Source organism: Lepidochelys olivacea, assembly GCF_965140295.1.
Source record: "Lepidochelys olivacea isolate rLepOli2 genome assembly, chromosome: 7".
Classification (NCBI taxonomy): Eukaryota; Metazoa; Chordata; order Testudines; family Cheloniidae; genus Lepidochelys; species Lepidochelys olivacea.
This window is the reverse complement of record NC_140417.1, coordinates 272,675-294,438: the sequence shown is the minus strand read 5'-3', so window position 1 is coordinate 294,438 and position 21,764 is coordinate 272,675. Positions and strand designations below refer to the sequence as shown.

The 21,764-nt window shown below is 48.2% G+C and overlaps 1 protein-coding gene across 1 annotated transcript in view; it reads right to left on the bottom strand.

Moving 5' to 3' along the window:
• PLXNB1 (plexin B1) overlaps positions 1-21,764 on the bottom strand; it is a 195,731-nt gene that overhangs the window by 42,246 nt on the left and 131,721 nt on the right. The window contains exons 16-19 of the mRNA XM_084633455.1: positions 13,093-13,186; positions 12,661-12,827; positions 11,178-11,329; positions 3,487-3,592 (exon numbers count right to left, since the gene is read on the bottom strand). Coding sequence (XP_084489581.1) covers positions 3,487-3,592; positions 11,178-11,329; positions 12,661-12,827; positions 13,093-13,186 — 519 coding nt within the window. The remainder of the gene's footprint in view (positions 1-3,486; positions 3,593-11,177; positions 11,330-12,660; positions 12,828-13,092; positions 13,187-21,764) is intronic.

Sequence of the window (21,764 nt, the reverse complement as noted above, 5' to 3'; positions counted from 1 at the left end):
TTAGAGTCCTTTAATGTGCACAGAGATTTGTCCGTGCTGTCTGCAAACAGTTTAGACCCATCAAAAGGAAGGTCCTCTACCCTATTTTGGACCTCTTTGGAAATCCAGAGAGCTGGAGCCAGGAAGCCCTTCTCATAACTACAGCAGTAGAGAAAGAACAGGCAGCTGTATCAAGGGAGGCTTGTAGAGATGTTCTGGAAAGTAGCTGACCCTCCACAGTGACTGCCTAGAATTGCTTTCTATGCTCTGCTGGTAGGCGATCAACAAAAGAGTTCAGTGACGCTGACAAATAAGATTCTTTACCAAGTATGTCTAGATGCTTATGGTCTTTTTCATGGGGCATGGATTTAGCATAGTGCTGCCTTCCAGGGAATATTTCTTATCCACTTCCTTGTGGATAGGTGGAATAGTAGCTGGGGTGTACCAGACAATCTTCACATGGTCCAAAAGGGCCTCTTTGACAGGCAAAGCCATGTGGACAGACAAGGGTGAATGAAGGATATCAAGCAATTTACAATGATGTTCTTTAATCTCCTCAAGAGGGATCTGCAAGGAGTCAGCAATTCTCTTGATCAGATCCTGGAACTGTTTAAAATCGTCTGCTAAGGATGGAGGAGGAGGCATGACTGATCCATCTTGAGATGAACAGGAGGTGTTGGCTGGAGGAGAGACCTCTTCATCAGCTCTAGCTTCCTGCTCCTCAAAGTTTTCTTTTTGAGGATCAGATCTCCAAGAGAGGGCAGATGATGATGGTTGCTTATCTTTGCAATGGGTGTTGCTCAAAGTCCTGGAAAGTTGTTGGTGAGAGGTGCCCAAGGGTCCCAGTATGGCCCAGGAGGTGGTGCATAAGGCTTAGGAGGGGGCGCATAAGGCATAGGAGGGGGCATCCATGGTGCTCACAGCAGCAAGCTAGTGGCTACCTTGTGCCACAAGTGGTCATAGCCTCAGAGACTTCTGGAAAGGAGGCCTCTATACAGGTGAGGAGGAGAGCCCTAAATCAATATTTAGGATACCAAGGCAAGGTCTTCATCAGAATCCTCTTCCTCAAACTCGCTATGGAATGGTGAAGCGCTTGGAGAAATCTGAGGTGAAACTGTCAGAACCAGGTGAACCTCCAGCGATCTTGATGTCCGCGGTACCGAAAATACGTCAGAGATGAGCAGTGGAAAATCAGGCACCTCAAATACACCCAGGTCATGGAGAAAACAAAACTCCTGCAGTACCGAGCATACTATCAGTGCCAAAGCCATGGTCTGCACCAAGGTAATAGTGGTCAAGGGAGCTGATGGTACCACAGGTTTCAGCCACTCCGAGGGAAGTGTGGTCAGAACCCAAGTGGGCTTCTTTGATACCAAGGAAGCAGAGGAGCTCCTCTTGCCCCCTTGGTCCACTAACTGTACCAATGGTCTCTCCAGGCCCGAGACTTTGCTGTCTTTCAGTCTAACAGTGCCCTGAGTACCTGAGGAACCAGCAGCCTGGAGTGTACCTGATTGGAGTGCGGATGGTGCTAAAGTAGTTGAAGTCACTGAGAACCTAGGCTTTTTCAAGGTAGATTCCCTACCCAGTGAATTTGAGGCAAAATCTTGGGAAGACTTATGAAAGAAGTCTTGCATCTTCCTCTTAGATGCCCTAGAGGAGTGCAGCTCAGAGATAGTGGAGGTAGCGGGTTTGCTCGCAGACAGGTGTATGCGGGGTGGGGGGGAAGGAGAGGAGGTGGAGGAGATGACAGACACAGTCCCTGGGCATGGGTCAGCAGCCAGGGAGGAGACAAAGTTTGATCTCCCTGTCTTTTCTAGCGCTAGATTTCAATGCCAGACAGAAGTTAAACTTCTGGGCATTGTGCGATTTCCTGAGGCAACAGATGCACCAGGAGTGCCCATCACTTACTGTGATTGCCTCCGGGCACGATAGACAACATTTGAAACCGGCAGAACCGGGCACAGCCTCCCAGTGAACAAGAAAACATCTTATCTACTAACTAATGTCTATCTAAAAGGGCAGAAAACTCTTGCCTGGAGTCCTGATGCAGCAAGTCTTTAAATTTTGCCATATAGTCCCACATATTGTCATCATACCTCCCAAGCACAGCTTGCTGGTTAGAGATACGAAGCTGTAATCCATCCACTGAATAAACTTTTCTGCCAAACAAACCTAGTTTTTTTTGCCATTTTGTTTGGAAGTAGCACTTGCCTGGCCTTGTCTGTCTCTCTCATTGGCTGCTAGGGACCCGGAAGAAGGGTGAGAATGTAAGTATTTGTACCCCTTGGCCGGCATGTAGTATTTCTTCTCTGCCTTCTTTGAAGTGGGAGGGAGAGAAGATGGGGTCTGCCACAGGGCTCTGACAGGACCCATGATGGCCTTGTTGATGGGTAGGGCCACTTTAGATGCTGCAGCCAAGATATCAATGAGGTTATGCAAAGATTCGTTGAGTACCTCGCTCTCTAGTCAATGGTTTGCTGTAAAATTGGAAGGGCATATCTATTGGGTTCCTGCAGGGGTCAGTCCTGGGTCTGGTACTATTCAGTATTTTCATTAATGACTTGGATAATGGATGGAGAGTATGCTTATAAAATTTGCAGATGACACAAAGCTGGGAGGGATAGCAAGCACTTTGTAGGATAGGTTTAGAATTCAAAATGACTGACAAATTGGAGAATTGGTCTGAATTGAACAAGATGAAATTCAATAAAGGCAAGTGCAAAGCACTTCACTTAGGAAGCTAAACAATCAAAGGCAGTTACAAAATGGGGAAACTCTCCAGGTGATAGTACTGTTGAAAAGGAACTGGAGGCTATAGTGGACCACAAACTCAGTATGAGTCAATAATGTGATACAGCTGCAAAAAAAACCTAATACAATGCTGCGGTGTATTAACAGGAGGTAACTGTCCTGCTCTATTCAGCACTAGTGAGGCCCAGTCGGAGTACTGTGTCCAATTCTGGGCACCACAATTTAAGAAAGATGTGGACAAATTGGAAAGAGTCCAGAGGAGAGCAACAATACTGATAAAAGGCTTAGAAAACCTGACCTATTGGGAAAAAAACTGGGCATGTTTAGTCTTGAGAAAAGAAGACTCAGGGATAAATTGATAACAGTCTTCTAATATGTTAACAGTCATTATAAAGAGGACAGCAATCAATTGTTCGCCAACTTCACGGAGGTATGACAAGAAGTAATGGGCTTAATCTGCAGCAAGGGCAATTTAGGTTAAATATTAAGCTCTGGAATAGGCTTCCAAGGGAGGATGTGGCAGCTTTTAAAAACAAGTTTGACAAACACCCATTAGAGATGGTCTAGGTTTATTTGGTCCTGCCACAGTGCAGGCACTGGACTTGATGATTTCTTGAGGTCCCTTCCAGGCCTACATTTTTATGATTCTATGACCTACACAACTCCCACTCTCCAAGAGAATCTGTGAGCAGAGAATAGCATTGCAGCTGCAGTCTTATGGAAGCAGTATAAGAGGGGTTTGAACTGAGATGTTACCTGATAGGCAAATATGTGCCTAGAAACTCCATGTCCTCCTCCAAGTACTTCCACTGCAATGTGCCCAGATCTCTCAGCCCAGCTCCCACCGGTGATGCACACAATACTGCAGGGAAATCAGAGGACAAGGTCACTGTAGGGGTCACCTTTTGGGGTGCAGTGCAGACCAGTGAGAGGTTGTGTCACTGCTTGTTCTGTAATCCTGAGTGCCTTAAACTGCTCTGCTGCTGGAGCTCCTGGCCTGCGTGCTCCCACACAGCATCTAAGTATGCACTAAGTGTCTTAAGTGTTGAGCAGTCCAGCAGCCTGCTTGCTACACCACAGCCATACGTTGGTCTCCATCAGCCTAGATTACTACTCGCCAACTGACCCCAACACACACCCCAGTTCTGAATTTCCCCAAAACCATCTGCCCTGAAACGTCCAGCCTTCTGCTGAACTAAGGTCTGTTGCTCCTTTAAAGACAGAAAAGCATAGCAGCTTGTTGCCTTAACTGGAGTTGACAATCACTTCCATTAAAAAAAGCTGGGTTGGTTTAGATCAAAAATAAAACAAGTTTATTAACAAAAGAGATGGGTTTTAAGTGAGTTCAAATACAAGGGATAAAGACAAAATAGTTTCATGCAAATAAAAGTAAGATACACTTTCTAGTGGCTAAGACTTAACTCATCAAGATACAGCTGGGTTCAAGGTAGATTTTTCTTTTCCCTCCCCTTTCCAGCCATGGCTGACCTTCTCTCAGTCAGGATCTTCCACAGCTGTACAAGTGTACTTGTTTTCATTGTGTTCCCAGGTGAAAGATCTTTGCCAAAGCAGGCTTTTCATAACTCTGTCCTACTCCCCTTGACCCATTTTTTCAATCAATTCACACAATTTATACACACATTTTCTATGACTCATCTTGTCATTCATTTTGAGGTTTCTCATTTTTTTCTATACACTTCAGGAGTAGTCTGGAACCTTTGCAATACAGCCTTTTAAAATTCACCATATTTCAATGCTTGTTCAAGTTCCATTTCATTAAATACATTTAAAGCTTTCCCCCAGAGCCCACTAATGAAAATTGGGACTTCTTGGAACGCTCTGGAACGTAGCCTTTCAAAAGTGGTCAAGGATTCTTCAATACAGTCTGCTTCCTTTGAATGCAGGACACAACTTGTCCCAGCTGGGTGTTCCTTGGGGAAAGAGTACACCTGTGGGCTGTGGAATTTGTCCATGCCTTTCCATCATGTCCAAGTTATATAACCTCTCTTCTCTTTTTCCAGGGCTTCTTTGTCTTTCAGCTCTATGGCTTTTTGGTGGGCAACTGCTTCCAGGTCCTGCCTGTGTACCTCTTCTTGCTCTTTGGCTTCTATCCTTTTCCCATTTTTAGTATTCACGATCCCTCTTGTTGTTCTGCTTCCCGTTTCTGAAGTTCTCATGCTGCATACTCAGCCTCTCTTTTTAGGGCTTTTTGCTCCTTTCCAATTCAGCCAACTCTAGCTTAGTGATTGTTCCACTGTCATTCATTTTCAACTTCCTTTGTTCTATTTCCCTTGCCCAAAATAAACAAACAGAAAATAATAAAACTGTAACCTTTCTTTGACTGTTCCCAGTCTTATCACTTGAGAATCACTTAAAACTGTTTTCCAAGTATAAGTGTAAAGCTTCAGTCAAAACAGCAAGTTGTGTGTAAATCCTGCCAGCTATGCCATTGTGACATTTTGGGGTTCATCCCAGACCCGTGGGAAGTTGTATCACCACTTGTCCTGTAACCCTGAGTGCCCCAAAATGCTCTGCTGCTGTAGCCACTTGTTTGGGTGCTCTCAGCCAGCACACAAGGATGCACTAATTGTCTGTGCATAGAGCAACCCTGGTCCAGCATCTCTGACTTCAGCAACCTACTTGTTACACTACTGCCACACTCTGGGCTCCACCAGTGTTGGTTACTAGTAGCCCACTGACCCCAAACCTGAATCCCCCAAACCATCTGCCCTGATGTGCCCAGTCCTCTCCTGGAACATTCAGAGGACTAAAGGTCTGTTGCTCCTTTAAAGAGACAAAAGCACAGCAGCTTTTTGCTTTAATTGGAGTTAACAATCACTGTGATGGGATCCCCGGGATGGAGCCTGGGGACCACGGGTACCACTGTGCCCTCCTGAACCCTCTCCAGCCTGAGCTGTCTCTCACAATGCCTTGTAGTGACAAGCAGCAAGCCCTTCCAGGCACTGTTATCACTCCGCATGTGGAGCCTCAACACCCAGCTTGATTGCATGAATGCTCCCAGAACCACACATGAATCACACAGAAAAAGGCACCAAAGCCAAATACCCCCAGCTCCCAGCACTTTACCCCAGAAATATACCGTCTTGCTCTGCTCAAGATAAGCAGTTCAAATTTATTAATTGGTTCAGCACTTCATCAATAGAAAGTGAACATACATCAGCCTTTGTAAAACCTGAGCACATTTACTATTCATTTCAGGCAAACTCACTGGTAAAGAAACACTAAAACAGGTTTATTGGCTACAAAAGATAGATTTTAAGTGACTATGTGACAGGCAAAGAGTCAGAGTTAGTTACCAAAATAAAATAAAGCATGCAGTCTAAACTCTCAACCCTATTAGACTGGGCAACATACAGATTAAGCAGTTTTTCTCATCCCACTGGATATTGAAGTTCATAGTTCACAGATTTCACCCTTGAAATCTGGGCCAGTCCCCTCATTTGGAGTCTTCAGAGTGTCCTTGTTGCTTGTAGTGCAGGTGGGTGAAGGAGAAAGGTCAAGCATGGGCCTGCTGTTTTCTGTTTTATACCCTCAGTCCATGTGCTTGGAAAACACAAGTCCAGGCATGTCTGGGGGGCATTGCTAAGTCTCCAGGCAAGGTTGAGCAATTCCTCTGGTGTGGCCTTATACAGGTGAGTCATTGAATTGTAGCTCCCTTGCTGGACAATGGCTGTTGATAGTTTTTTGACACCCGCTCGTGTGTTGGTTACTTTCCTTGCTGTTGCCTTTGGGGAGCTAGTATCTGACTGATTCCCCAACTTTCAGCACGTTTAAGTGACAACCATACAACACAATTCTCAATTTCATATGCATTAATGATATACATATATGGATAGAGAAATTACTTTCAGCAGATCATAACCTTTCCTCATACCTTACAAGGCATGCTTTATATGTAAGATCACGATTATATAAAAATGACGAATATGGGGGATACAGGACATCCCTCCAAGGTATAGGATGTCACAATCACTTGAAGGCAAACACGGCACTGGGTTGATTTGGAATAAAAATAAAACTAGTTCATTAAAGAAAGAGAAAGGTTTTAATTGAGTTCAAGTATAAAGTCAGATAAAGTCAGAATGGCTACAAAGTGAAAAACGCTTTCTAGTGATTAAGACTTAATAAAGCCACAGTCATGGTTCAAGGTAAGATTCTTCCCACACTCCTTCCAGCCAGATGGCTGACAACCCCCTTGGTCAGGTTCTCCCATAAGGTCCAAAGTCCTTGGTTCCTTGTCTACTTAGGTGAAAGATCACTTGGGTTTTTTTGCCCCTCTCTTTTATAATCCAGTGAATATTTTAAATGTATCCTTCTCAAGGTTCAGTGCCCCTGCTGTGAGGAAAGGTGTCATGGAGTCTGTTGGAGACTATTCCATGCTGGTTTCTTCCCTGCTGGTGCTTTTTACAGCACAAATTGATCTGTCCCTGTAGCCTCCAATACGCCAATGACTGGCAACTTGACTGTGATTGCACCTCGACGGAAATGTCAGCCTTTCCTTTGCTTGAAAAAAATCCTGTTTATTCACTCCTCATACTGATCTGGTTCAAACTCATTTTAGTTCCATATTTCCTTTCCATTTATACAGTCCTTTGGGCGTTTGCCGCACGCATGCCACGCAAGAATATTAATGATCGGTGTGATATTGGCTTTCCAAAGAAACCTAACATGATACCTATTAGATACAAATTATGTCATAAAGTGAATTGGAGTACACTAAACTAGTCAGGCCTGCTGAAACTTGATACCTGATACCAGTGAGACCCTTGCTCTCTGACATTGGGACGCCCTTAGGGTCACAGTAGGGCAGAGGGTGGAGTAGGACCTACATGCCATCTGCACAACACAATCTGTTCTAAATCCAATTTAACAACCAAGGTCCTATTTCCTTGACAGTTCATAGATGGAGATGTGGGTTCTAATATACCTGGGAATTGAGCCATTAATGGCCTGGGATCAGAACCAAAGCCTTAAACTGGCAATGGAAACAGCCTGGAAGCCCTTAGTGGGATCAGAACAGAGGGAGGATGGCAGGGAGGAGACACAGCTGTGTTTGTGCCACCTAGAATCTATCCATTGCTTTCTTTTTCAACTTCAGATACAGTGAATCACAGACCAGTGCATGGATCACAGTGGCCAGGTCCTCGCCCAGGAGGAAAAGGTGGAGTTTTCTACTGAGCTGGAGGTGAAAGGTGGCGTTTTTAGTCACTGAAGCTACCTGCCACATAGACTCAATGATGACTCAGACAGTATGACAACTCTTTGCACTGCTCTGGCAAAATGGGGCTAGATGCTTTCAACCGAAGGTGAAGCAGCATACCAGCTAGCTCTTCAAGTCATTTCCCATCTAACTAGCATCACTTCAGTCTTGCCTGTGTGTCAGTAACAAGGGGTCTGATACAGGGTGTCTGTGACAGCTCGCCACAAGTTTTTACTATTCCTCTAATAGTAAATTAAAGTAAAACTCAAAGAACTCGCCCTTTAAATTTCAAACCAAAACTTACTGGGTGGTCGCACCATTTAAGTGAAGGTGCACCTGCTGTTAGGACCCGGACCAAGACCCTGGGTTAGGCCTGTGGAGCAAATCTTTCAACTTAGGTATTCCCAGCACTCCTCTTGAAGCAGGCAAGCTTTAACTTGTCTGGTGGTTCCTGATTGGCTATGCCCTCCGTTCTATTTGATCCCTGTAACAGGATGGCTTTCCTGTGGGCTGGAGAGCCTGAGGCTAAGCCAGCCCTGATTATAAGATGAGCCCCATCTGAGGTGAATCTGGGATTCCAATATAAACAGCAGCAGGAAGCTGCAGGTAGGAGTGCAATTGAGTGAATAGCTGAGATGAGACTGCCAGAGGCAGGAAGCCTGGTGATAAACTGGGGAAGCTCAGGAGACCATGTGAATCTGGTAGAAGGAGTAGCTATGAGGAGTAAGTGTGGCTCCTCAAGAGCCCTAGCCAGACAAAGCTGGGGAGTGGGAGTTAAAGAAGGGACAATGAACTGAAAAACTGTTTGCTTTGGACTTTTGGATTCTGTTCTTGTAACAAACTCTGTTACCAGCCTGAGGAGAGCTGGGGAAATTAAAAGATTGAACTTAAAAGGTCACTGGAGATTGCGTGAGTTCTTAAAGGAGCCCAGAAGAAGGGGAAATAGAGGGGGGATGTCAGAGTTATAATCATAGAATATCAGGGTTGGAAGGGACCTCAGGAGGTCATCTAGTCCAACCCCCTGCTCAAAGCAGGACCAATCCCCAATTTCTTTTTTTTTTTTGTCCCAGATCCCTAAATGGCCCCCTCAAGGATTGAACTCTCAATCCTGGGTTTAGCAGCCCAACTCTTAAACCACTGAGCTAACCCTCCCCCCATGAGTGACATAGGGAGGAGGGGATAGCTCAGTGGTTTGAGCATTGACCTGCTTAAACCCAGGGTTGTGAGTTCAATCCTTGAGGGGGCCTTTTAGGGATCTGGGGCAAAAATTCGGGATTAGTCCTGCTTTGAGCAGGGGGCTGGACTAGATGATCTCCTGAGGTCCTTTTCAATCCTGATATTCTATGGCCACGAGGCTCCTACCAACGAGGGGGAGCCATCATGCTACAATCCCTGACCTGAGCATAAGGCCTCTTGGCAAGACATTACTAAATGCCGCACAGAGTCATCTGATAACGTGCAAGTGCACCTCCTGCCCTGTGAGCCCTTCGACTGGCGCGGGAGCAATGGCTGACAGCAGGAGTTCCCACGGCCACTTCCCAGAGAATCTTACTCGACTCCCAGGGGTAGGGAGCTGCTGACATGGGACAGAAGCAATGTAATTGTAACAGTCATTGCCATGTTAAAAGGTTACTCAGACATTCTGCTTTGCTCTTTGCTCCACCACCCATGTCCATTCAGTTCTCCTGCCCCTGCCCATGTGTCCCAGATGCCTACTCCCTCGCTATCCTCCTGTGTCTGCTGCCATACTCCCTGGTTCCTTTCTGCCTGCTCCCTTGATTATGCTTCCCAGCATCCCTGCTCCCTTGCAGCCTAGGCCTCCTCTCACCTGCCCATATTGCCAGCCACATTCTTATGGCCCTTTCCTTCACCTGGTCCCCTAGACATACTGTCTAGCTACCTGATTCTCTTCTCTTCTGGCTCTGAAGGTAGATCTTGTTTCCCTTCCTTTTTCTTCTTTAAAGATGCCTCTACAGATCTTTAGACTCCAGTTTGTGACGAAGAGCCTTGACGTAAGGACCAGAAGCCAGCATCATGTGCCCTGCCAGCCATTTGCTGGCCACCAGCAAGTGATCTGGGGCCCACTAGGGCTCCATGGAGAACAGTTTGACTATCTCTGGCTGAGAGCATTTTGCCATCTGAAAGCTGCCTCATTTTCACCCTGGTTTTACTGGTAGGTGGAGGTTGTCATTATGATGATGCTCCAGCTCTGTTTGGAGGTTGTGAGCAGGAATAAGAATCATGGTGTCACCTCCATCAACACTATTCCCATATTAAGCTACCCGTTGCCTGTGGTATGAGACAGTATTTTTGTGCTCAAATAAATTTGTTAGTCTCTAAGGTGCCACAAGTACTCCTTTTCTTTTTGAGTATTTTTTCAGTTGTGCAACTTGCACAAGCAACAGCCTTTTCTATCCTGTGATTACCTTGCAACAGCAACACCTGGCCTTGGGGTCACATGGTATATTTAGCAGGAGCAGCACTCCTCTGGCACTGGCAGCTTGTTCAGAATGTGGCAGCATTATCTGCTCACTGGCTTGAGTACATGTCACCAAACTAAACTGCCTCAGAGCTCTTTACATTTGATGCCTGTAAAGTGATGGATTTACCATGGGCCCACTGGTCTTTAAAGCCCTTAGAAGTAGGCCCTGGCTGTATATCAGACTTCCTCTTTGAGACTCATCTTGACAGGTTGTACCTGGCACCCTCTCCCTATAAGGAATCCCAGTGCCTCATTTCAGGTTGTCAGGTGAAGTCGTCTTTGCTACAGAGGAGGTCACTTCCCTTTCACATTAGTCTCAGCCTCTTGCCTCCTAAAATTGAACTAATGCCAACAAAGGTGTTTTGGCTTTTTTTGGAGGACACTTCCCTCCTTTCCCCTCCCTGTTTTTCAGATCGTGTTTATTTCAGTCTGATATTTTTATGAAGACTATCACATTAGTTGTTTTTGTTGGGAGTGATGAATGCTAGGGGTCAGGCCTCTTTAAAAATAAACAGCTTCTGTTCAAATTCAATGCCCAAGTGGTGAGTAGGTGTGGAAAATTGCTTTACTCGGGTGTCACTGCCCTTGGGAAGGTGCAAAAGGCAACTCAGTGTCTGGAGCAGAAGGTTTTGATCCAGGTTACCATGGCTAGGGAGGGGGTGGGACATTACCCCATTCTGATGTCAGTGGCCCAGTGGGAAACCCAATGTCTCATTCCGTGGGGGAGTTTCACAGATACACTACCTGCTGGAGATTTCATATTCTTGAGCATCTACAGCACAAGGAATTCCTGCAACAGTAACGGTTTCTGCAATGTCCTGATGTTTCTGGCCAAGGTTTGAGCCAACAATAGTGAGTCTAGTGCCACCTTCAACTGGTCCAGATAGGGGATAAACCTGCAAAGATACCCAAGCATGTGTTCATTTCATAGCACCTCAGATGCAGGTAGCCTAATAAGGTGCCGGACCCAAAACAGCCAAAGTTCTGTCCTCTTCCTAGGCTGGCCAAAGGAGACACTTTTTGCTGGCCAAGACTCGTGTCAGGTTCTCTTGCTATAGATTAGCTGCTCTATCATCACAAGCAGGAAGGGCTACTCCTGGGGGAATTCTATGCCAAAAAATTAAAAATTCTGTGCACAATATTTTAAAAATCTGCAAAATTCCACATATTTTATTTGTCAAAATAATACAATATAATCAACAGGAGCCCCAGATGCCGGGGGCTTACAGCAGATGGGAGTGCTCAGGGGGAAAATCACAAATTCTCCATGAAAAATTTTTTTGTGGGTAATATTAATTCTGCACAAATTCTGCATTGTGCAATGGTGCAGAATTCCAGCAGGAGTAAAGTGCTGTAAATGAGAGACCTAGGATCCGTGCCCTCCTCCTTCCCACACTTTGGTCTTATCACTAATTTCCACAAAGGTATAATGCCATTAAATTCCCCTTTAGAACAGCTGTGGCAGCCCATCCTTTGCCTACTCACTGCTGCACTGACTGCTTCTCTGGGGGCTCTGGTGATGAGGAGCTATTATATAAGCTGTTATCTATTACTTGTATTGCAGTAGTGTCCAGAGGGTCTCCCATAGGTTCAGTGCCCCACTGCGCTAGGTGCTGCACAAAAACACAATCAAAAGACAGTTCATGCCCCTAAGAGTATATAGGATAAATTATGACAAGAAGCATCAAGTGGATATAGCATGTAACTGGAGGGAGGACAAGGTGACAGCAGGGGGCACAGAGTTACAGACACATACGCTATGGTAATCAGCAAGAGACAGGTCCAAAAGATTTTTTTTTAATAAACCAGAATTAATAACCACCTCTGCTCCCTCTTCCATCCCTGCCAAGTCAGTGTCACTTCGCCTTGTGCACCTTCATTATTTCAGGCTCAGCTATCATTATGCTAGTCTATCCCAATCACTGAGTTAGGACAGCAAGGGGATTCTACTCTTTCGACTTCATCCCCAATTCCTGGATCCAGCAGCTTCCTGCATATTGGTTTCAATTGGTCTGAGGTATACATTTGTTGTTTCTTTCATCTTGGCTACTACAGATTGGTTGCACTCTTGCACTTTGTGTCAGGCTCTCCAAACTCTCAGTGCTGAAGAATTAACAGTGGGAGAGGAACCGTTGTTGCTATTTGGACTGTCTGAGGTTTTTTTGGCTGCTTTGTGGAACCCCCATTGCGCCTGAGTGCAGTACAGTAAAGAGTAGTGGTTACTCACTGAATAAATGAGGGGTGCAGGACATACATCCGCTATCTCTTCTGTGCAGGATCCTCGGAAGATGCAGTTGGGCTGCTGCCCCCCACACCAAACACAGTTATACTTGGAGTCAGCTGTTTGGCAGCGGCTGCAATCAGAGTGTCCCATGGAGCAGTTATAGAGAGTTACTGCAGAGGAACAACATTCAAAAGGGCATCTGTGAAAATCCCAACAGCGCACAGAATGACCCCAGCAACTAAGCACCTGGCACTAACAAACAAAACAACAACTCAGAGCCTGTAACATGCAGGCTGAAGGGCTGCCCCTGATTTCCCAGTGATGGGACTATTGTAGGACACCCTGAACACCAACCGTCTCAATTTAAATTTTCCCAGCTACCCCATGTTCCATTCCCTAAATCCCTCTTTTACTGGTGAGGTGTCACTCTCCTACCATAGAGATCCACAGCGCTGTCCACTCGGAGGTGTTGCTTCCTCTGCACAAACACCACAGCACTGAATTCAAGTTGAGGTGCCAAGTAACTATACTGCAAAGAGACCAGAATGTCAGGATATCAAATGGACCAAATGAGGCCTCTAACTAACTCACTGAATAAACAGAAGTGCCTCAGTACTTCACACAGTAGTTTAACACAGGTTGCAGCAAATAACTTGCCTCTTTCATTAAGAGACAAAGGGCCTGACTCTCAAAGATGGGCAGGGTAATTGCATATGTAAATGTGTGCATGCAAATGGCTATTTGTGTGCCTAACTGACCACCTGCAGATGCAAACACCCAAATGCATGTTCACATGTGTTATTTGTGCAAAAAACTCACTCCAGCTGAGACATCTTGTGACAGAACCAGTATGACTCACCTCTCTGTGAACCTGGTCAGTGTTCCCACATGAACCAAAGTGAGATCGCTGGTTAAGTAGAAGGTGATTACCAAGTCAACAAGGGGATTCAGCTCCTTAGCTGAGGATGTTTGAAAGAGACGGCAAGAGCCGGGGAGAGCTGGAAGGAAGGGTCAGAGAAGCTTAAGATCTCAGACAACTGTGATCTCTTCCTCCCCACCCCGCTCTGTGCCTTGGTAGTAGGGAAAGATTTGGGGAAAAGCTTTATGCTGTGGGGAACAAATACTTGTAAAATACATTGGAAATAAAGCACAGAACTTGTCACTGGTGTGCATGAGGATTCTTTGCAGTAAGGAATCCAGGGTGAGGGAACCCCACCCCATGAGAACTGGGAGCTTGTCCGAGATCTTCTGTGCTGGGCAGTGGAACAGCAAAAGGAGTTTCAGAAAATCTTTCAAGCATTTCAGCAGACCCAGCAACAAGCAAGACAGTCCTTGTTATCCTCACATGTGGAACAATAACAGAACCTACAACAATTTATCGCACAGCAGGCACAGGTGCAGCAACAGCTCATGGAGAAGCTGGTGAATCCCATGGCAGGGAGTGATAACTGGGTGGTGGGCACAAGACTGTGCAAAATGGGCCCAGCAGATGATCCTGATGCCTTTTTGTTGACATTTGAGAGGGTGGCATGAGGAGTAGGCTGCGAGAAGAGAGTATGAGCCCTCCAATTAGCTCTCTACACTTGGGAGAGGCACAAGCTGCCTATGTGGCACAGAGTGATGCACAAGCAGCTGACTATGATATAATAAAAGCAGCCATATAAGGCGGCTCCAAGGTGAGAGCTCAAATATCAGATACCTGGCAGGCTGACGTGATCGCAACCAGGAACGTGACCTTCCAGGAGAAGAGAAGGAGAAAGCAGGAAGCCAAAGGCTCGAAGGGGTACCCGTGAGCCATCACAGCACCAGATGCAAGTCCCATGGAGGAACAAAATCTCGGACATGTGGGTTGAGGCGCTCCAGGCCCTGATATAGCTGTGATATCCTCAGAGAAAACCCACCCACCACTCCAGGGCACGTCGAAGGCCGAGATGGCTGCTAGATGGACCTTGATGGATGAGAGTGACAAGCCCTGAAGCCTGAGGTGCAGGGGGTAGTCTAGAATGATCTGCAATGGGGCTCGCTCGGGACATACCCCCTTATTCGCCATCCAGCAGGTGAATAGCTTCCATTTGGCCAGGTAGGTTGCCCTGGTGGAGGGCTTTCCACTGCCCAACAGGACTCGTTGGACCTCTAACGAGCACTGCCGTTCTTGCACATTTAGCCAAGCCATCAGATGAACCGCCGCCAGGTTCGGGTGCAGGAGACTGCCATGGTTCTGGGACAACAGGTCTGCCCTGAGCAGCATCTGGAATGGGGTCGCCACCGAGAGATCCAGCAGAGTGCTAAACCAGTGTTGATGGGCCCACGCCAGTGCTAAAAGGATGATCTTCGCCCTGTCCTGCTTGATTTTCATGAGGACCCTGGGCAGCAACGGCACCATGATCAAAGTCCCTGTCCCTGCCCTGGAATGAGCAGAAGACATGGCATTTTCTGTTCTTCCTGGACGTGAATAGGTCCACCTGGGGAGTTCCCCACCTGCAGAAAATAGAACTGACCACCTCCGGGTGAAGGGGAGAGAGGGGGATGTCCTGCTGAGGCAGTCTGCCCAAGCGTTCCTGGCCCCTGGGAGGTGAGCAGCCATGAGGTGGATGTCGTGCTGCAGGCAGAAATCCCTGATGTTGATGTGCAGGGACTGATTGTGACTGAACGAATAGCCTTGAGTACTAAGATTGCCCAGATGGGCTCCCCAACTCAGGTCCGAAGGGTCAGAGACAAGAGTCATCGATGAGATGGGGGTTGCAAAAGGGACTCCTTCCAGCACCAGCGTGGAATCTTGCCACCATGTAAGGGATGACAGTACACTGTGTCACCCTGATCACTTGGTCCATACTGTGCCGGTTGGGGACATAGACTGACGCCAGCCATGCCTGTAGGGGCCTGAGGAGGAGTCATGCGTGCCAAACCACATAAGTGCTTGCTGCCATGTGACCCAACAGTCTCAGGCATGTAGGGGCAGTGGTGAGTGGTTGGACACACAGACGAGATTAGGTCCACCATGGCATGGAACCAAGTTTCAGGGAGGAAGGCTCTGGCTCAAGTGGAGTTGAGTATTGCCCCAATTAATTCTATATGTTGCACTGGGGTGAGGGTCGACTTTTTGTCATTTATTAATAGGCCCAGATCACGGCAGGTGGAACAGACCAGATTGAGATGTCTCCGCACCTGATCCGAGGACTGGCCCCTTATCAACCAGTGTTCGAGGTACGGGTAATCTGGACTCCCAGATCTACCCATGTAAAGTGTTTGTGAACACTTTCAGGGCAGATGAAAGACAAAAGGGCATCGCCGTGAACTGGAAATGGTGCTGGCCCAACACGAAACGAAGGAAATGCCGGTGCCCTGGGAATATGGAAATATGGAAGTACGCATCCTTTAAATCAAGAGCGGTGTACCAGTCTGCCAGATCCAGGGAGGGAATGATGGAGGCCAGGGAGACCATACGAAAACTTTTTGAGAGACTTGCTGAGGTGTCACACTTGTCCTTGTTGAACCTCATCAGATTTCTTTTGGACCAATCCTCTAATTTGTCTAAGGCCCTCTGTATCCTATCCCCACCCTCCAGCGTATCTACCTCTCCTCCCAGTTTAGTGTCATCTGCAAACTTGCTGGGGGTGCAATCCACACCATCCTCCAGATCATTTATGAAGATATTGAACAAAACCGGCCCCAGGACCGACCCTTGGAGTACTCCGCTTGATACCGGCTGCCAACTGGACATGGAACCATTGATCACTACCCGTTAAGCCTGACAATCTAGCCAACTTTCTATCCACCTTATAGTCCATTCATCCAGCCCATACTTCTTTAACTTGCTGGCAAGAATACTGTGGGAGACTGTGTCAAAAGCTTTGCTAAAATCAAGGAACAACACGTCCACTGCTTTCCCCTCATCCACAGAGCCAGTTGTCTCATCATAGAAGGCAATTAGATTAGTCAGGCATGACTTGCCCTTGGTGAATCCATGCTGACTGTTCCCGATCACTTTCCTCTCCTTTAAGCGCTTCAGAATTGATTCCTTAAGGACCTGCTCCATGATTTTTCTAGGGACTGAGATGAGGCTGACTGGCCTGTAGTTCCCAGGATCCTCCTTCTTCCCTTTTTTTAAAGGTTTCAGAGTAACAGCCGTGTTAGTCTGTATTTGCAAAAAGAAAAGGAGTACTTGTGGCACCTTAGAGACTAACCAATTTATTTGAGCATGCTCATGCTCAAATAAATTGGTTAGTCTCTAAGGTGCCACAAGTACTCCTTTTCCTTTTTTTAAAGATGGGCACTACATTAGCCTTTTTCCAGTCGTCCGGGACTTCCCCCGATCGCCATGAGTTTTCAAAGATAATGGCCAATGGCTCTGCAATCATATTCGCCAACTCCTTTAGCACTCTCGGATGCAATGCATCCGGCCCCACGGACTTGTGCTCGTCCAGCTTTTCTAAATAGTCCCGAACCACTTCTTTCTCCACAGAGGGCTGGTCACCTCCTCCCCATGCTGTGCTGCCCAGTGCAGTAGTCTGGGAGCTGACCTTGTTCGTGAAGAAAGAGGCAAAAAAAGCATTGAGTACATTAGCTTTTCCCACATCCTCTGTCACTAGGTTGCCTCCCTTATTCAGTAAGGGGCCCACACTTTCCTTGACTATTCCTCTCATCTATCAGAATGGCGAACTCCTGTGCCCGATCCTGTGGGAGGCTCTCTTTGAACTTGCCGACAGAGTCCCACAGGTTGAAATTGTAACTGCCAAGTAGCACCTGATGGTTAGATACCCTAAATTGGATGCTCACTGTGGAATAAATCTTTCTGCCAAATAAGTCTAGTCTCTTGACATCTTTATTTTTGGGCATGCCATTTGCCTGACCCTGCCTGGCCCTTTTGTTGATGGCAGACATGACCAGGGCCCCACAGGAGGGTGCATGTATAGATATTCATCCCCCTTGACGAGGACATAGGACTTCTTTTCTGCCTCCTTGAACATGGGCGGAATGGAAGATGGGGTCTGCCACACCGACTTGGCGATCTTCTGGACCCCGGGTAAACATGCAATGCAACCTGGGCAAACAGGCAATGCGACCTGGGCTAGGGCAGAGGAGGGAATGACACTGAAGAGGTCATTGGGCTCCTCAGCTAGCTCCTCGTCCTCCAAATTCAGATGGGCCCCCACCCTTTTAAGGAGGGCTTGGTGCTCCCTGATGCCATCAGGGGAGCAGCCAGTTTGTGAGGGTCCTACCACCACCTCATCTGGGGACGATGAGGATGACTGCACTGCCGGAGGGTGGGGAGCATCCCCTTGCTGCATTGGGGACCGCTCCACAGTTGCCAGGGCCTCCCTCGAGTTCACTGCTTCAGATTGGGCCCCTTGCTCCGATGCCAGCAGTAGCTTGTCCGAGGTCGCCTGGGAGGAGTGGTGGGAGTATGGTGCTGGCATTACAGGCACCCACCACTGGTTCCAGTATTGCCACTGGGCAGGCCATTGCCCCTGACACCATGCCAGTGCCACAGGCACCTTGGCAGGCTCCCAGCTGGGAAATGATCTGTCCCAGACAGGGGAAGGGCTAAACTGTCCCTCCGACCCAAACCACTGTCCTTCTGGAGACGAGGGCAGGGCCATGGAAGCCTGAGTCTGTCGACTGACTCTTGTTGGCAACCAGTATGGGGAAGGCGAGTGCCGGTTCCTGCCTGAAGAACGATACCGTAGCCCTGGCAACCGGTACTGCGACCAGGAATGGTCTCGAGTCTGAGGAGACCGACACCTAGGCGACCTGCAAGGCGATGGCGACTGGCACCTTGGTGATCTCTGGCAGGAGGACCGTTGGTACCGAGAATATGGGGATTGGTGTCACGACCCCGGAGTCCCATGTCTTGTAAGCGGAGACTGTGGTGTCGGAGACCTGGGCTTCCTGGCCGGAGACCGGGGTCGCGGTATCAGGGTTCTTGGCTGTGATGAAAGGGAACGACGCCTGCAGTCCAGGGACTGGAGGCATTCCACTGCCTGTAGGGGCAATCCCATCACCGGCTTGGTTGTTTGAGCTGGTGTCTTGGCAGGATCTACCATGTAGCCAGGCATCTACAGTGCTAGTTGGCCTAACTGTTCTTTGGCCGCCAGGCCCACCTCAGGCACAAATGGCCCTGCGATGGGCCAGGACCCTCTACCGCTCCCCAGAGTTGGAGGTGGGTCCCTGGCTGGGCTAGGGGGTCTGACCACAGTGGTACCCCTAAGAGCCTCCACTGCGGGCATGAGGCCTAGCTCAGGCCCTTTGCGCGGTGCCTGCAGACCAGACGACTTAGATCACTTCTTCAGTATTGGCTAGAGGGAATGGTGCTGGGCGGATCCCGGTGCCAATGGTGCACTGCATACCAATGCTGAAGTACCGGGTATGGAGTCTGAGTGAGAGGGCTCTGACGTCGGGCACAGAGCAGTCTCCATAAGGAGGGCCCTTAATCGAATGTCCCACTCTTTTTGAGTTTGGAGATGAAAATTTTTGCAGATCCAGCACTGGTCTTTTCGATGGGACTCCCCCACGCACTTCAGACAACACTCATGAGGGTCACTGATGGGCATTGGCCGGCTGCACTCAGAACATGGCTTAAAGCCTGGGGAGCGGGGCATGCATTGCTCTGGGACTAACTACTACTAAAACACTTAACTAACTAATCACTGACTAAATAACAAACAAGATGAATGATCTGAACACTGAAGAACCGCTAATGCTCTTGCTAAGCAAGACCAGGCACTCCAACCAACTGTCATAGGCTGTAAGAAGGAACTGACAGGGCGAAGGGCCACTGGCGCCTGGTATACTGCAGCAGGAGAGCGCCAGTCCAGAGGGCACCACAGCTGGCCCTATGGATACTGCTAAGGCAAAAGTCTCCGACAACTGTGCACATGGGCACGCACACCTAAAATGGAATCGACATGACCAAGCACTCAAAGAAGGCGGCCACCGATGAGGCCTGCGCCCTAGTCGAGTGGGCGGTTACAATCACCGGTGGAGGCACTGTCACCTGATCATAGCAAAACTGGATGCAGACAGTGATCCAGGATGAAATTCCCTGGGTAGACACCAGACAACCTTTCATCCTACCCACCACGAGGACGAACAGCTGTGTCAACTTACGGAACAGTTTAGTCCTTTCGATGTAAAAGGCTACCGAGTGCAGTCAATGTTCCTCCTCAGACTTATGAGGCTTTGGGAAAAAGATTGGCAAGAATATGTTCTGACTTGTGTGAAACTGCAAAACAACCTTGGGCAGGAAAGCTGGGTGCGGCCACAGCTGGACCTTGTCCTCGAAAAACAGCGTACAGGGTGGCTCCAAAGTAAGTGCCCTAATCTCAGAGACCCTATGGGCAGATGTTATCACCACTAGGAATGACACCTTGAGGGGAGAACAGAAAAGGGAACAAGAAGGTAATGGCTCGTAGTGGCGCCCATGAGCCATGCCAGCACTAGATTCAGGTACCAAGGAGGGACAGGGTCCCAGACATGGGGAAAGAGTCACTTCAGATCTTTTAGAAACCGGATCGTCATGTGGGCAAAGACCAACCTGCCCTGAAATGGAGTGTGAAAGGCTGATATAGAGGCCAAGTGGACCTTAATTTATGAAAGGGACAAGCCCTGGAGATTGAGATGTAGAAGGTAGTCCAAGATTAACTGAAGCGAGGCCTGCTCAGGCCTAATACCTTGGTCTGAGGCCCAGCACATGAACCATTTCCATTTGGCCAGGTAGGCTGCCCTGGTGGAGGGCTTTCTGCTGCCCAACAAGACACAGGCCGAGCACTCCTGCTCTGCTGCATTCAGCCATGCAGCAGACAAGCCATCAGGTGCAGTGCTGCCAGGTTCAGGTGCAGGAGACTGCCGTGGTTCTGGGACAACAGATCCGACCAGAGGGGCAGCTACAGCATGGTGTCACCAAGAGGTCCAGCAGTGTGCGGAACCAGTGTCGGCGATGCCAAGCCGGGGCTAACAAGATCACCTTCGCCCTGTCCTGTTTGATCTTCAGGAGGACTCTGGATTAATGGCACTGATGGGAAGACATACATCAGAGCCCCCAACCACTGGAGTAAGAAGGCATCTGACAAAGATCCCCTGTCGATTCCCCAAATCAAGCAGAACACACGGCATTTCCTGTTCTAGCAAGTCACAAACAAGTCCACTCAGAGAGATTCCCCACTTTCGGAAGATCATGCTGACAACCTCGGGGATGAACCCTCACATAGCTCCAGGGTGCTCAATGCTGGGTCATGCTTCTTCAACTTCTTCTTAGGCACCAACGAAGAGAAGCGGTGCCTGGTAAAGCCCAGTGTTGGGGGTGCACTACACACCAAGGCTGAAGTACTGGGAGTCGACTCCGGCTGGGACGGCTCCGAGGCTGGATGGAGAGCTGCCTCCATGAGGAGGGCCCCCAAATGGATGTCATGCTCTTTCTGTGTTCTGGGACAAAAGTTCTTATAGATACAACACTTCCTTCAAGCATTTCAGGCAGCTGCTATGGAGCTCACTAACAGGCACAGGCCTGTTGCAGTCGGTGCAGGCCTGTTGCAGTCGGCACAGGGCTTAAAACCCAGAAACCAAGGGGACAAAGTCCCCGCCGGGACCCTAACTTACCAACTGCAGTGCTTAACAACTACTTCACTAGCTAACTACTGTAAACAAACTATTTACAACAAAAATATGAAGCAAAGGAGAAAAACCAGTGACCGCTTGCTAGGCAAGGGAAAGGTGCTCCGACCAACCACATGAGCGGTAAGAAGGAACCGAAAGGGTGTAGGGCTGGCGGCGCCTAATATACTGACACATGAGCGCACACTCAAGAGGGTGCCACAGCCGACCCTATGGATATCACTAAGGCAAATATCTCCAACAACTACGCACGTAGGCGTGCACTAACTTAGAATGGTGTGCATGAGCAAGCACTTGAAGAATCCATGATCTTTACCTACAGTGCCTATGCCTCCTCACCATAACATCCTCGCCTAGCCTTCTATGCCCACCACAGGAGTCAAATGACCCCAAGTGCTCACCCAATGCCATTACCATATTTCAACCTTCTAGGTCTCTCAAAGGCAGTCAAAGAAGCTGCTACAGCAGTTAGGGTGCCCAGACAGGGACCTCTAGGG